This window comes from Eptesicus fuscus, chromosome 7 (genome assembly GCF_027574615.1).
Source record: "Eptesicus fuscus isolate TK198812 chromosome 7, DD_ASM_mEF_20220401, whole genome shotgun sequence".
Taxonomy (NCBI): Eukaryota; Metazoa; Chordata; class Mammalia; order Chiroptera; family Vespertilionidae; genus Eptesicus; species Eptesicus fuscus.
In genome coordinates, this window is record NC_072479.1 from 80882648 (window position 1) to 80896535 (window position 13888).

General features: G+C 35.7%; 1 protein-coding gene across 1 annotated transcript in view; it reads left to right on the forward strand.

Moving 5' to 3' along the window:
- The window catches only part of SLC15A5 (solute carrier family 15 member 5), a 77661-nt gene that overhangs the window by 60110 nt on the left and 3663 nt on the right, over positions 1-13888 (forward strand). Inside the window, exon 8 of the mRNA XM_008140455.3 lies at positions 12311-12419. Within this exon, the coding sequence (XP_008138677.2) occupies positions 12311-12419 (109 nt within the window). The remainder of the gene's footprint in view (positions 1-12310; positions 12420-13888) is intronic.

A 13888-nucleotide genomic window follows, 5' to 3' on the forward strand; every position in this document is an offset into this window, starting at 1 on the left:
AGGAACAAAGAATTTAGCTGTTTAATTCCCATCAAGATCATTTAAATTTAAAAAAAATATATGATCTTTTAAAATTCTCATTTAAATACCTATGATTATTGAGGCCCCTGACAGCCATGTCAGCATGAATCACCTAGTCACTCTTGAAAGAGGAGTTTGCAGTTGCAGTAAACTTGAAAGAAGAAAATATTTATTATGCATCTGGAAAGGTGCTCATCTGGGTTTCACAGGCCCATGCTTATTTTTCCAGAGATGTGTTTCTTCAAATTCAGATGAAAGCCTTGGGTCCAACTTCACATGGGTTTTGAGATGACAGGTTTTTAAAGCCAGAGGGGAAAAGAAGTGGCCTGCTTCCCCATAATCTATCTTTAGTCGGCCAAACTCTACTGCCTGTCAACTGGCTTACTGCCCGAGTTCCTGTGGCTAACTAGGCAGGACCCCAACAGTTCCCATGGGCAAACCCTGCTTATGTTCCTCAGTCGGAATTACATGCAGAGCCCTCCTTGTACAATGGGGTTATTCATTTCAGAAACAATTTATTCTACACCCTTAACCTTCGCCTCTACAGAAACCCTTGGAGCTGCTCAGAGGCCTTAGGGTTCATAACAGTATCAGGGCAGAGCCCAAATTACCCTCCAGACTATGGAAAGCAACTGTTCATGGCTATTGGCTCACAAGTGGTAGAAAGGGCACAACTATGAGTCAGATAAACCTGAATTTAAACTTAAAAAAAAAAAGTTGTGAGATCTTAAGCACGTTATTTAACTTTCTGAGACTCAGTTTCTCCTTCTCTTACATGGTGTCACTAATATCTTCCAAGAATTCTATGAGGAGAAGAGAAACTAAATATAAAGAACCAGATAAATCAAAGCACAAAAAAATGATTTTGTTGTTGCTGTTGCAATTTGAGTGAGATTTCAACATTTTCAGAGTGAGCTAGGATTGTCATGGATATGATATTCTGGTATGGCATTTTAATAATTATTCAAAAAAAGTGTATTCCATAAATGCAGAGCTCAATCATCCTATTCAACTTCAATTCCAAGTCTAGATTGGGATGAGCTAAAATAAAGCAGTGCTCTGAGATTCTTCTTGGCCTCATGTACCCATGTCATTAGTGGAGGTCCCTTTGCATGGCAAACTTAGAAATCTAGATAGTTAGAATCACATCCATGTCTACACAAGAGTACCTGGAAATGTGATTAAAATCGACACTAGAAGGATGGGTTGTATTTGGCTTGGTAAGCATAGGAGTGAAGTATTTCCGGTAGGGAGCACATATACCAAAGCTTGGAAGTAGAGAATCAAGACGTACATCAGAGGAACTCAAAGAAGGTCAGTAACCTAAAAATATTCAGTAAATATTCAGAGAATATGAGGAGAGAATCACATAAAGTTAGAAACAAAATCATGCAGGGTCCTTGGCTTACAGGGATTTATTTAATTTGAAGGTAATAAGAATTCATAGAGGCATCAGGTGAGTGGCATGACCTATTTGGCTTTAAGATCATTGTGGATGCAATATAATTTGGAAGAGAAAAAGAATGGTTTGGGAAGTAGTAAGAAGGGTGCAACTGAAGTCACCCAGGCAAATCTAGATAGTGATGGATTAATGAGGAAGTAAGCAGATGGAGAGAAATTAATGGATATAAGCTTGATTTTTAAAGTAGAATCAATAGTCCTTAGTGATAGTTTTCTTAGAGTCAGGGGGCAGTAGGGTACAAAAAGGAGAGGTATCAAGAAGGCATTCCAAATTCTGCCAAGAGAAACTGGGTAGGCAAAGCTTCTATTTTCTAAAATGGAGAACACTAAAAGATGAATAGATTTAAAAACTTGTCACCCATTCATTTTTTTAACACATTAAGTTTGACATACTTGTTTGACATCCATATAGAAATATCTGGAGCTCAGAAAAAAGATCTGGGTCAGATATATAAATATGAGAATCTTTAGCACAAAAATAGCATTTGAACCCAGAGAAGTGAATGAAATTGCCTAGTGTGAGTATTAAGAATGAGGAGAAAAAGGAGCCCGGGACCTAGACCTGAAAATCCTCAATATTAGAGGTTAGATGGAGGAGAGATGGCCTGCCAAGGAAAGAAAATTAGCAGCCAGAGATGTGGGAGGAAAAATGCAGATCTATACACATATGTGTGTGTGTATATATATATTCATATACATACATATGTGTGTATGCATATTTCACTGAAGACAAGAGAGAGGGTTATTTCAAGCAGGAATTAGTAAATTGTATTAAATGCTACTCTGAGATCAAGTAGAATGAAGACTGAAAAGTATTCATAGATTTAACAAAATTATGATCACTAATAACTTTAGTAAGAGTCACTTCAGTGGTGACAGGGGAATGAGGACCTGGTCGTAGTAGTAGGGTAAAGAAATACCTAGTAAGGGAACAAATAAAGGTATTGCATTAAACACCTTTTTTGAAGAAGTTGGCACTGAAGATTTAAATAAAATGGTGGCTGGATAAAGATGTAAAAGGATTTGCCAGATTTAGCAAATAAAAATATAGGAGACCCAGTTACATTGAATTTCAGGTGCACAGTGAATAATTTTTAGTATAAATATGTCTGATGAAATATTGTGGGTATACTATAAACAAAAAAATTATTTGTACAATATTCAGGGCATGCTTATCCTATAAAATAATGTACTGTTGTTCTAAAATTCAAATTTAACTATGAGCCCTATATTTTATCTGGGAAACTTGGATGTGGGTTCAAGATACTTTCTTATTTGAGAAATCTTGAGCATATTTAACAGATAAATATATCTGGAGAAGTTAAAAATGCAAGTGAAAGAAGGGAGATTGATGCCAAAACCGGTTTGGCTCAGTGGATAGAGCGTCGGCCTGCGGACTGAAGGGTCCCAGGTTCGATTCCGGTCAAGGGCATGTACCTTGGTTGCAGGCACATCCCCAGTTGGGGCGGGGGGGGGGGGGGGCGGGTGTGCAGGAGGCAACTGATCGATGTTTCTAGCTCTCTATCCCTCTCCCTTTCTCTCTGTAAAAAATCAATAAAATACATTTAAAAAAAAAAAAAGGGAGATTGACCTATCAAAGAATGGATACTTCTTCCCTGCACTGAAACAAAGAGAAAAGAGAGGATGGTGCTGGTGCAAGTGGGTGAAGCTCTGGTTTTGGAAAGATGCTGGAGCCTTCCTTTCGAGGCTCCCAATTTTCTTTATAAAGCAGCAAGTCAATCATGAGAGCAAAAGGGGATTAGGATGAGAATGAATATGGAGAACAAGGGAATATGAACTCATTGCAAGAGTAAGTAAAGCTGATTTAGAAGATAAATGTTAAGATGCTGGTGATAATGGATGAAGTGGGAGGGTGGGGGGGGTCTTTTTCCTCAATAAATTTTCTGAGACTTGCATGAGAAGATGAGTGATTTTTATTTGTATGGAATTCCATCCCTGGGTTTCCAGGGTCCGTTTCTCTTAGTCCAGTCATAGAAGAAGTGTAGCTAGGGTTTCAGTACAGCTAGAAGCAAAACCAGCATCAGGAGTTTCCTTTCCATATTGGAGCCGGGTCCAGTACAGCATTAGGCTAGATGAAGTCCATTGTGTGTGTGTGTGTGTGTGTGTGTGTGTGTGTGTGTGTGTGTGTGTGTGTGTGTAGGGGTGGTCCACATGGCCCACAGCAAATGCAGGAGAGCACACCCCAAGCAGCAAGAGTTCCAATGGTCCCAAAAGCACAAGAGCAACAAGAGGGCAAATTGCTTTGTTCAGAGGATTAAATATCCCAAATTTTCATGCACTTGCAGTGGCCACACCCATTCTGGCCAACCATCTCTGTTCCCAAGTGTGACTGACAATAAGCACCTTTGCTAGTCCCCTCAACTTCACTGGGCATGCATCCATCTCCCCTTTGTTGGACCCCTGGGGAGTGTAAAGTTGTAGTTTCCTGGTGAAGCTGCCTAAATGACATGCCTATAGTATCTGGCTTTCCCTTTGTTCCTTTCCTATTAATAACTAAGTTAATTACAACGGTATCATTGGCAGTGTTGAAGGCCCAGCTAATATTGGTGATGATAAAGAATGATAATGATAACCAAAGTACCTGAAGCATTATTTTGCCCAGTGACATTCAAGTGCTCAAGGCAGGTATGAAGCTACCCAGTAGATTTTTAAATGGTGTAAAGACTACAAGATACAGGAAGAAAGGCACTAACTCTACTCTTGAATTAAAGTAATTTGGGGTAAATCTTACAGGCTATTTCTTTCCAAATGTGCAAAAAAATTGAGAAAAGCTTTCTTCTCAAATTCTGAAATTAATAAGTCTACACCATTAGCTAACTGGAGTTGCAAATAAGAGAACAGACTTTACAAATAAGCAAATATTGGGCAAAGTCAGTTCCTGGTATATCCATAAAATGATTTAAATTAAACATTTTACTATTTTAAGTAGCTCCACTTAGAGATTGACTTATTAATTCAGTTCACAAATACATACTGGGTTCCTACTATGTGTAAGTACTCAATTAATAATACCAAGTCCGATATTTAATTAACAAGAAGAGCCTTATAGAAATAGTTGACACTGAAATTAATATCAGATATATTCATTTGACTAATGCTATTACAATTACAGTTCATGCCTAATGACATTATCGGGCTATTATCACAAAGCATTACCTCTCTTCTAAAACTCATTTCCATGATAATTCATTGAAATCATCATGAGAACACACTATTTTGATGGGTTTTTACCTCCCAGTGCTCTTCAAGAGGAGAAACTCACAGTATAAGAAAGCTTGTTATCCCAAATATCACCCATGCAGTTCTCTGTGCAGATCAGGTGAACAATGCACTGTGAATTCTCTACAATTTTGAAAGGCACAGTATCTCCAAAAACAGCAAACTGACTTCATTTTAATCCACAATTCCCAAGAAGTGGAAATGCAAATTAAAGTGTCCATGCAGACAATGTTATGAGAGCAAACTACTGAGCTCTTGCAGATTTGGGACCCCATCTCAGCTCACCCATTTTATCCAATGCATTTGTTCTATCTCCTTTAAAGGACTTTTGAAATACAGCTCAGACCCCCTGTGCCTCTGTTTCCTCATCTGTGAAATAAAGGTGATCGTCTGAGTACTTACTAGACAAATATGAAAAAATGACAGAAAAGTCAAAGTAGAATATAGTTGTTAGGTATTATTTCCTTCAGGTATCATGAAAATTAATGTGTTTTAAAAATTAACTCAGGTAGGAGAGCTATGAATCTCAAATGAAGCATTTAAATCAGGTTACTGAAAGGAGGAAGGAAAGAAATTAACATTTATTAAGTGTCAGTTACATGCAGACCTTGCTATATGCATTTCACAAAGATATTATTTCATTAAATCTTTACAACAATCCTTTGGTGGTAGGTATGTGTAGCCCCATCATATATAAGAAGAAAATGAGCTCAGAGGGTTATATAAGTTGCCTAAATCACATAGCAATGGTGGCTTCCAGATACCAAAGCTCTTTTCACTGTACAGGGTTTATTTCCCGCGGCACCTCAGCACATCCCCCCTGGAGAAAGACTGCTACATCTTTTTAATTGCATACTTCTTCGCTCCCAAGCAAAAAGCATAGATGTGTCTAAAATAAACTGAGGTATAAAATCCATTTCAGTTTTGTCTCAACAATTTTGGATTATTGATAGATACTAGCATTAGAAAAACTAACGTTAAAAAAAAGAAAACTAACCAAGTCTGAGAGAAATAATTGCTTACTGTGCTCAACTATTATTTGAAAGATTCCAAAAGGCACATTTTCAGATTTGAAAACTTCCATTATGTTCAAAATTAAACAGTAATTAGTAAAAAAGAGGAAATATTGTGTTTTTTCCTCTAAAAAATGATGGCGGAAATCTGCCTTGAATAGAAAGCAATATGATGTAGCACTGAAAATAATACCATGTGTGCTTGAGGTGAATGAATCTTAGGGTTCAGAGTAGACTACTATCGTTACTTAGAGTATGAGGATTTCCAAAACAATGTCTTAGGACAGTTTCATAAATAGCATGACTTCCTAGTTATAGTGTTGAGGTTGTTATCCAGGTCTTCAATTGCTGAAGAAAAGTTGGTTGTGATGAAAAACCCTCCCTTTTTGTTGTTTTATAAGAAATCAGAAATGCAAGTCTCAGAAAATTCTTTATCTTAAGATATTGCAAGCACCCCACTCCCACTAGCATCACAGGAATTTCACCCATGCCATATGCTGCCAACAGTTTCAGCTATCTCTTGATTTAGTATCATCTTCTTTGTAATTATTACAATTTGGTGATTAAAATTACATATCAGATATTACTGATCATACTTCTCCTTATGGTTTATTCTGCAGTAATAAAAATAATAATATTTCCTATGGTTTATATTTCCAGATGAATTTCAGAATCATTTTATCAGTTTTCCCCAAATTCTATTTTTAATAAGTAAAACTTGGTAAGTTAATTTTAGAAAAAATATAAAGCCTTTATAATATTTCATATCCCATCAACACCTACAGCATAACTTTTTTATTTATTCAATGTTTAAAAATTCAGTTTAGCAAAATTTTCTTCTTTCCTTATATATCCTGAACATTTCTTGTCAGAGTTATTGTAGGAATTTTATGCTCATTTTCTTTTTGCTGTTATGAACTGAATCATTTCCCCTCATTACAACTCACTGAGATAATCACTATTACATAAGATTATTAATGTTTGTCTTCATCTTGCACTGAACTTCTTTTAAAAATATATTTTTATTGATTTCAGAGAGGAGGGGAGAGGGAGAGAGATAAAAACATCAATGGGTGAGAATCATTGATCAGCTGCTTCCTGCATGCCCCCACTGGGGATTGAGCCCACAATGGGCATATGACCTGACTGGGAATCGAACCATGACCTCTGGTTCATAGGTTGATGCTCAACCACTGAGCACACCAGCCAGAACTTGCACTGAACTTTTTAAATTTATGAGAGAATTTTAGTTGATCTTTTAGGTTTAAATCAAAATTATCTAATCTTAAATATAATTTTTTAAAATTTTTATTTATTTGAGAGAGGGAGAGAGAGAGAGAGATTGACTTGCTCTTCCACTTATTTATGTATTCACTAGTTGATTCTTGTATGTGCCCTGACGGGATTGAACCCATAGCCTTGGCATATCAGGACAATGCTCTAACCAACGAGCTATCCAACCAGGGCTTTAATATAATTTTTATCCATATTTCCAACATTAGCTCTTATATTTTATGTCTTTATCAGGACACAGAACTTCAGGGTAATGTTAATACCAGAAGAGAATCACATTTTATCTTGCTTATGATTAATATTAATCTCTCTTATTTTTCTAATAAGCATATTTGTAGATTTATAAAGATAATTTTAAAGGTATTCTTTAGTACAAGAAAATTTCTATTTCTTGTTTTCTGATATTTAAACAAATCAGGTTACATTTTATTGAATGATTCTTAAGCAGCTCTTGAGATCGCCTTTTGATTTTCTTACTGCTCCTGCCATTATATAGTATATTTAATTAATAGATTTTTAAATTTTAAATCACCTTTACTTACAAGAAATAAATAATACTTGATAGCATCAATACTTGATGATCTTTTTGCTACACTCTGGAAAGATCTAAAGGAAAGATTCATTTCTTCCATAAAAATTGAAAGGTGCATTCAGGACCTAATGTCTGTTTTGCAGATAATTCTTTGTAACTTTCCCCTACTATTTCTTGCTATTATGTTTTTCATTTCTTATTGGTTCAATTTTGGCAATTAATATTTTCCTAGGTAATTATCCCATTTCTATGAGATTTTTTACATTAATATAGAACACTCATCACTAAACATTGTTGTCTTCTCTGATTTTTTTTTGTTATATATTCTGAATAGATTTGTCAAGGGCTCTTGTTGTTACTTTTTTTTTTTGAGTAATGAATCAGCTCTTAGAACTATTAAATCTACTATGGGTACTTTAATATATTGATTTTCTTCTCTCGTCTTTATTTCCTTTCATTTTACTTCCCTTAGACTTGTTTTGTAATTTTCTTATGTTTAATATTTACTTCATTTATTTTCAATCTGTTAACAAACAAAACTCAACTGAGTAAATTTGAAGATCTAATTGGCTTGATTTGTGAATCAGGCAGCATCCCATCTAGCAGATAAAAAGGTGCTCTGAGCCCGGTTGGTATGGCTCAGTGGTTGAGCATCGACCTATGTATCAAGAGGTCAGGGGGATTCCCAGTCAGGGAACTGGGCTCAATCCACAATAAAAGGTGTGCAGGAAGCACAATAAAGGACGTGCATGGAGATGATTCTTTCTCATCCTTGATGTTTCTATCTCTTTCTTCCTCTCTCTTCCTCTCTGAAATCAATTTATATATATACTAGAGGCCCAGTGCACAAAATTCGTGCACTCAGGGGGTTCCCTCAGCCCAGCCTGAGCCCTCTCACAGTCTGGGAGCCCTCAGGGGATGTCCAACTGACGGCTTAGCCCGGCCCCCCCAAGTGCATGAATTAGTTTATTTTGTTCACTAGATTCCACACATAAGCAAAATCATATACTTGTCTTTCTCTGACTAGCTTATTTCACTTAGCATAATATTCTCCAGGTCCATCAATGCTGTTGCAAAAGGTAAGATTTCCTTCTCTTTTTTTTATGGATGAGTAGTATTCCATTGTATACATGTACCACAACTTTTATATCCACTCATCAACCGATGGGCACTTGGGCTGCTTCCAAATCTTGGCTATACTAAATAACGCTGCAGTGAACATAGAGGTGCATATATTCTTTTGAATTAGTTTTTGGGGGTTCTTTTAAAATTAACAAATAACTCTAACTGAACAAGAAATATTTGGGGGATTTCTGAACAAATATTTTGTGTGTGGTATTATCTCAGTGATCTAAACTCATTACTAACTAGCTGCTTATAACATTAAAATGTTTAACTGGGGTTCACTGTGAGCATTAACAAATGTCACTTACTGTTCCCCAGACTCTTTATAGGGCACGTTTTTTCTCATGTTGTTAATCTTCCTATCCAACCAACCTAAGATTTGAAGAAGTTTAGTTAGTCCCATTCTAGACCTAAAGTGTTCTCTTTATCTCCTTTTGCAAGGATACTCCTGATTTCAATCAGCTACTAGAAATGGCAGATGAAAAATGGCACAAATGTGAATTATGACAATAAAAGTTTATAAGCTACTAAAATAAAATTATAGTACCTAAGAGCTGAGTCAACTGACAGTGTTAAATGGAACATTTTACAACCAGTCCTGGGATAATGATAAAAAGAAAAAAGTGTAGCACACAGAACATGAAGAAATATCTGACAGGAAATGGGCCCAAGATCAAGCTCAGGCTACCTGCTTTTGGATGAGCTATCTTAAAAGTCAGGATGGGGAGGAGATAATCTAATGTTTATGGACTGCCTCCTCTGTGTTCAACTGTTGACATCTATTATCTCTTTTACTTCCCATAACAACTCAGTGAGAGAGCTATTATTGTCATTTTAGAAAAAAGAAATCGAGACTAAAGTGGTCGAGTTGGGCAAATGCCCAACAACAAAACCGTTAAATAATAGACAATATTGACATCCAAAGACTCTCTGACTCCAAAGCCCATGCTCTTTCTATAGCTTTTTTATACCCAAATGTTACCTCTTTGTATAGATAGATAATCTCTATATAAATAAAGCAACTTTTAGGTTTTATAAAGAATCTCTCTTTCCAATTTGATGCTAATGTTTGTTCCACACTATCAATTCAGGTGATGGTTCCCTTTACCTTGAAGCTCAACATGTAAATTAGCTACACAGAGAATGTTAAATTATAGCTAAGTAAGGCAAAAATATAGGGCTAGCGTGAAGATCAGCATTAGGAAGAAAGCTGAACTCTGAAAATGATATTTAAGGAGGAATATAAGAGTGTTATCAGGAGTTTGGGTCGGTGATAGGGCAATCTTTCATATTATTTTTAAATAACTCCACTCACAGTTTATTTTGTGTTACTCAAAAATTTCCACTGCCTTTCTCTAGCCTTTCTAGTAAGACATTCTTCTGTCACCCCAAATGCCCATAATACCAAGTCACAGTGCTTCTCATCTGTGGCCACCTCAGTATCCCCAGTGACAGACAAAAGCACACTGGCATGTCCCAGGGTCTGGTGCTGTCTCCTAATAAACCAGTATTTGCTCTAATTACACAATTTTAGAAATATTGTTTTATCTTTAAAGATCTTACAGAATTTATATTCTTTTCATTCATCTGACTTCATTATAATGTAAAGATAGACTTTTCAATTACTTACTATGGACCAAAATTCATGCTCCAAGAAAAATTAATGTCATGTTAATTCTGAGGCATCGCATACTCTGTGCAAACTCCTTTTACTCTAGCCAGAGAAACACAGTGATCAAATGATATAATCGAATGACATGCAAAGTGCTGATGTGAAATGAAAAGGGCAGAAATATGATTGGGATATTAATTCAAGAGAAATAAGAAAATAGGACTGTTCAAATAGGCTTAACAGGATGGATTAGTTCTTTCTGGAAATATGTGTGATGTTATCTCAACATGGACTTCCACTCCAACTCCTCCCATTTAAGTACAACCTAATGCTGAGTTTCTACAAACACACACACACACACACACACACACACACACACACACACACATTAAGAGGACTACAAAATATTCAATGGCCAGACATTGAGAGAAACATCAGTGAAACTGCTCCTAAATATCAGATAAAGGCATCATGTCAATATAGCAATAAAACCATAAATTTCTATTGTAATGGAACACAAATTAATAAAATGGGAAAGTAGAACTTACAAAATAGCTTTAAACTCAATACCACATTTCATTTATAGGTCCAAGACTATAACGGACAAAAGCTAATTTTCATGGCTGATCCATAATAATAGTCATTGAGAAGTTAAATGACAGAGGAGAAACAGCTTTAAATGGGAAGTGGCACAATTAATCACAACTGTCATACTTATGCACTTGCTGACTATCAACCTTGAACAGAGCATTTAATTCAAATCCCATTTAAAAGTATGCACTGTCAAGGGAGAGGCCAAGAACCATTTTCTAGTTCAGGAAGCAACCCACAATCCATGTGCCAATGATGGCACTGAAAATCAAGTCTATTGGCATATAGACTGATTGCTCTGATCCTACACCCTCTTCACAACCCATTGTAGGAGCTGCTCCTATTAAAAAAATAATAATAAAATGCCAGAAACCTTGACATCTGACTTTTCAAAGATGATCAATTTCTGTTCTCATTATTTGAAAAAATATTCTGCACATGCAGAACCCCAATTGAACTGAAGCTCTCTCTTTTGAACACCCTTTTAAACATTCTGAAATACTATATATCTGCAATGTATTTGTTAATACTAGGATCCCATTGCTGTTTTAAAGGCATTACATAGAATAACGATTGCATATATAATATAATACAGTATATTTCATACAATGTATTAAATAATATCTCAGACTCACTGAAGAAAAACTGTGTAGAGAATGAGATGATGCACAGATAGAGATATTAATATAGATGTAAACAGATTATACATGTATAGCTAAAGATAGAGATAATGGAGATAGAAAGATAAAGATAGAAGAATAGAGAGAGAGAGAGAGATTTGGATATGGAATGAGAGACAGAGTTATAGCAAAGATCCAAAGCAAAAGTCAAAATTTAGGAGCAAAATAAAAACAATTACCTTGAATCCTAAATAATTTCATATTTACTTATTTAATAGTTTCATATATACCAGTTTGGTCAGAGTAATTATAATAAGATAACACTAGATTTATCTAAGTTGTCAAAATAATGTAATATCTGACATCTATACATATTATCTTGATAACCTTACAATTAGCATATGCAACAGACTACCTGGTCATGGCAAATATTTTTCATTCATTTAATGTATATTTACTAAACAATCCCTACATGCCAGCCACTGTTCTACATACTAGACAGGAATAAGACAAATGTGGTTCCTGCGAATTAATAGGATAATCAGGGTTACTTTTACAGCCCAGTTCTTCTGGCACTTACACTGTGTTATGTAAATTAAGTTTTTCTGACCTTGGGTGCTTTGCTTGTCATTTTACTGTTATTTACAGAATTAAATAAATTTTGACAATGAGTTTCAGATGAGCTTTTTTGCTTTGTAGGTATTACTGAAGCGAATAAAGCTCTATGAATCGTGGAATGATAAAATATTCACAGAAACTTACAACTCTGCTGTTGAATAACAATTACACTTATTCCAAACAGGCAATTGGTTTCCAAACGCATTAAACAAAGGCAATTTAGAGAGCTTCTTCTTCTTCTTGGCATCATTAACATTGTTGAACGTCCTGGGATTCTGGAGTATTTCACAAAGGTAAGTATGTGTGTGGTAAGATTTCTGAGTTCATGAAATATTGACCTGGGAACCATCACTGAGCCAGAGGGAATCCTGTATGCCATGACTGGACAAATTAGCATATTAGAGAAATCTAACAGATTAGTCAGAGCCAGAAATGTCCCATTTAGAATTCACTTTTTCCATCAGTCCTTATAATAAAAACAGTTATTTAGTTGATTCTACAAGATGTTCTAAAGCAAAACTTTTTCCCTCCATTATGTAGTACTACTTTAGAATTAGAAATAACTATATTGGTAATAAAAGAGAATGAATCATTAAAAGCAAGTATCATTAAATAAATAGCTAGAAATCTAATGATGCTTAAGATTCCGATTCCATTCAGGCCTTTGAATCAGCAGTGACCATTTCAAGGTCAATAACAAACTGGGAAAAATCATTTAGCCAGTCACCTGAGACCCTTCAGTGGCTTAATATGTTTCATCTACCATTCATCCATCCATTGCCAGTGCGCGCCTCTCTCTTTCTCTCTCTCTCTCTCTCTCTCTCTCTCTCTCTCTCTCTCTCTCTCTCTCTCTCGTCTATACACATGTAAAAATAAAGACAATAATAATGACCTCTTATGGGCTTTAGGGACATAAAGTCTTATAAAGTTTCTAACATAATACCTGCCACATAGTGGGAACAAAACAGATCTTTGTTTTCCTCACTTCCCTCCATCCACTTATCCATTTAATCATGTTTAGCCCATCCATTATCACTTCTCCCTTGCCTAAATCATCCTTTTACCCATCTAGTAACTTTCCTTTGTAAGATCAGTCAGTGATAGGTACTGTGGTCAACTAGAAGGATACAAAGTCAGTGAGTCAATAATGCAGAGTGCCACCTATGATCCTGCTCTCATGGAGCATTTGGTCCAGTATATGAGAGAGGCGAGATTAATGGTCAAATCATACAGAGGATGTATCATAGAATTGTACACTTGAAACATATAATTTTCTTAACCTATGTCACCCCAATATATTTAATAAAAATAAAATAAAGAGGCAAAAATCAAATGAAAAACATATGAATGACTACGTGAGTTTCATCATTTCTTTCCTTCCACGGTGTATGTTATCAAATTGACCCTCCACAATGTATGATTTCCCTAAATTGCCTATTTCATTCTGAAATTAAAAATAAAATAAGAAAATCAGTCTTGCAGAAGGATTCAGCAAGAATGTCCTCAGCTTTGTAATAAAAATAGACTCAGCAACAAAAACTGAAGCTGAAGCAAGGCCTCTTTCCCCTCCATCCATTGGCTCCAAACACATAACTGATGCCCATCTGCCAGTTCTCACAAGCCTGTACTATTTCTCAATTTTTGCTTTTTCTCCCACTGTAAGAGTTGACCCTTGTCTGTTTTGGAGTAGTTTAATAGGCAATCTCTAAGGTCAGCCCAGTTGAATTCAGTCCCACAACTTAGCTATACTAACTTCAGCGAG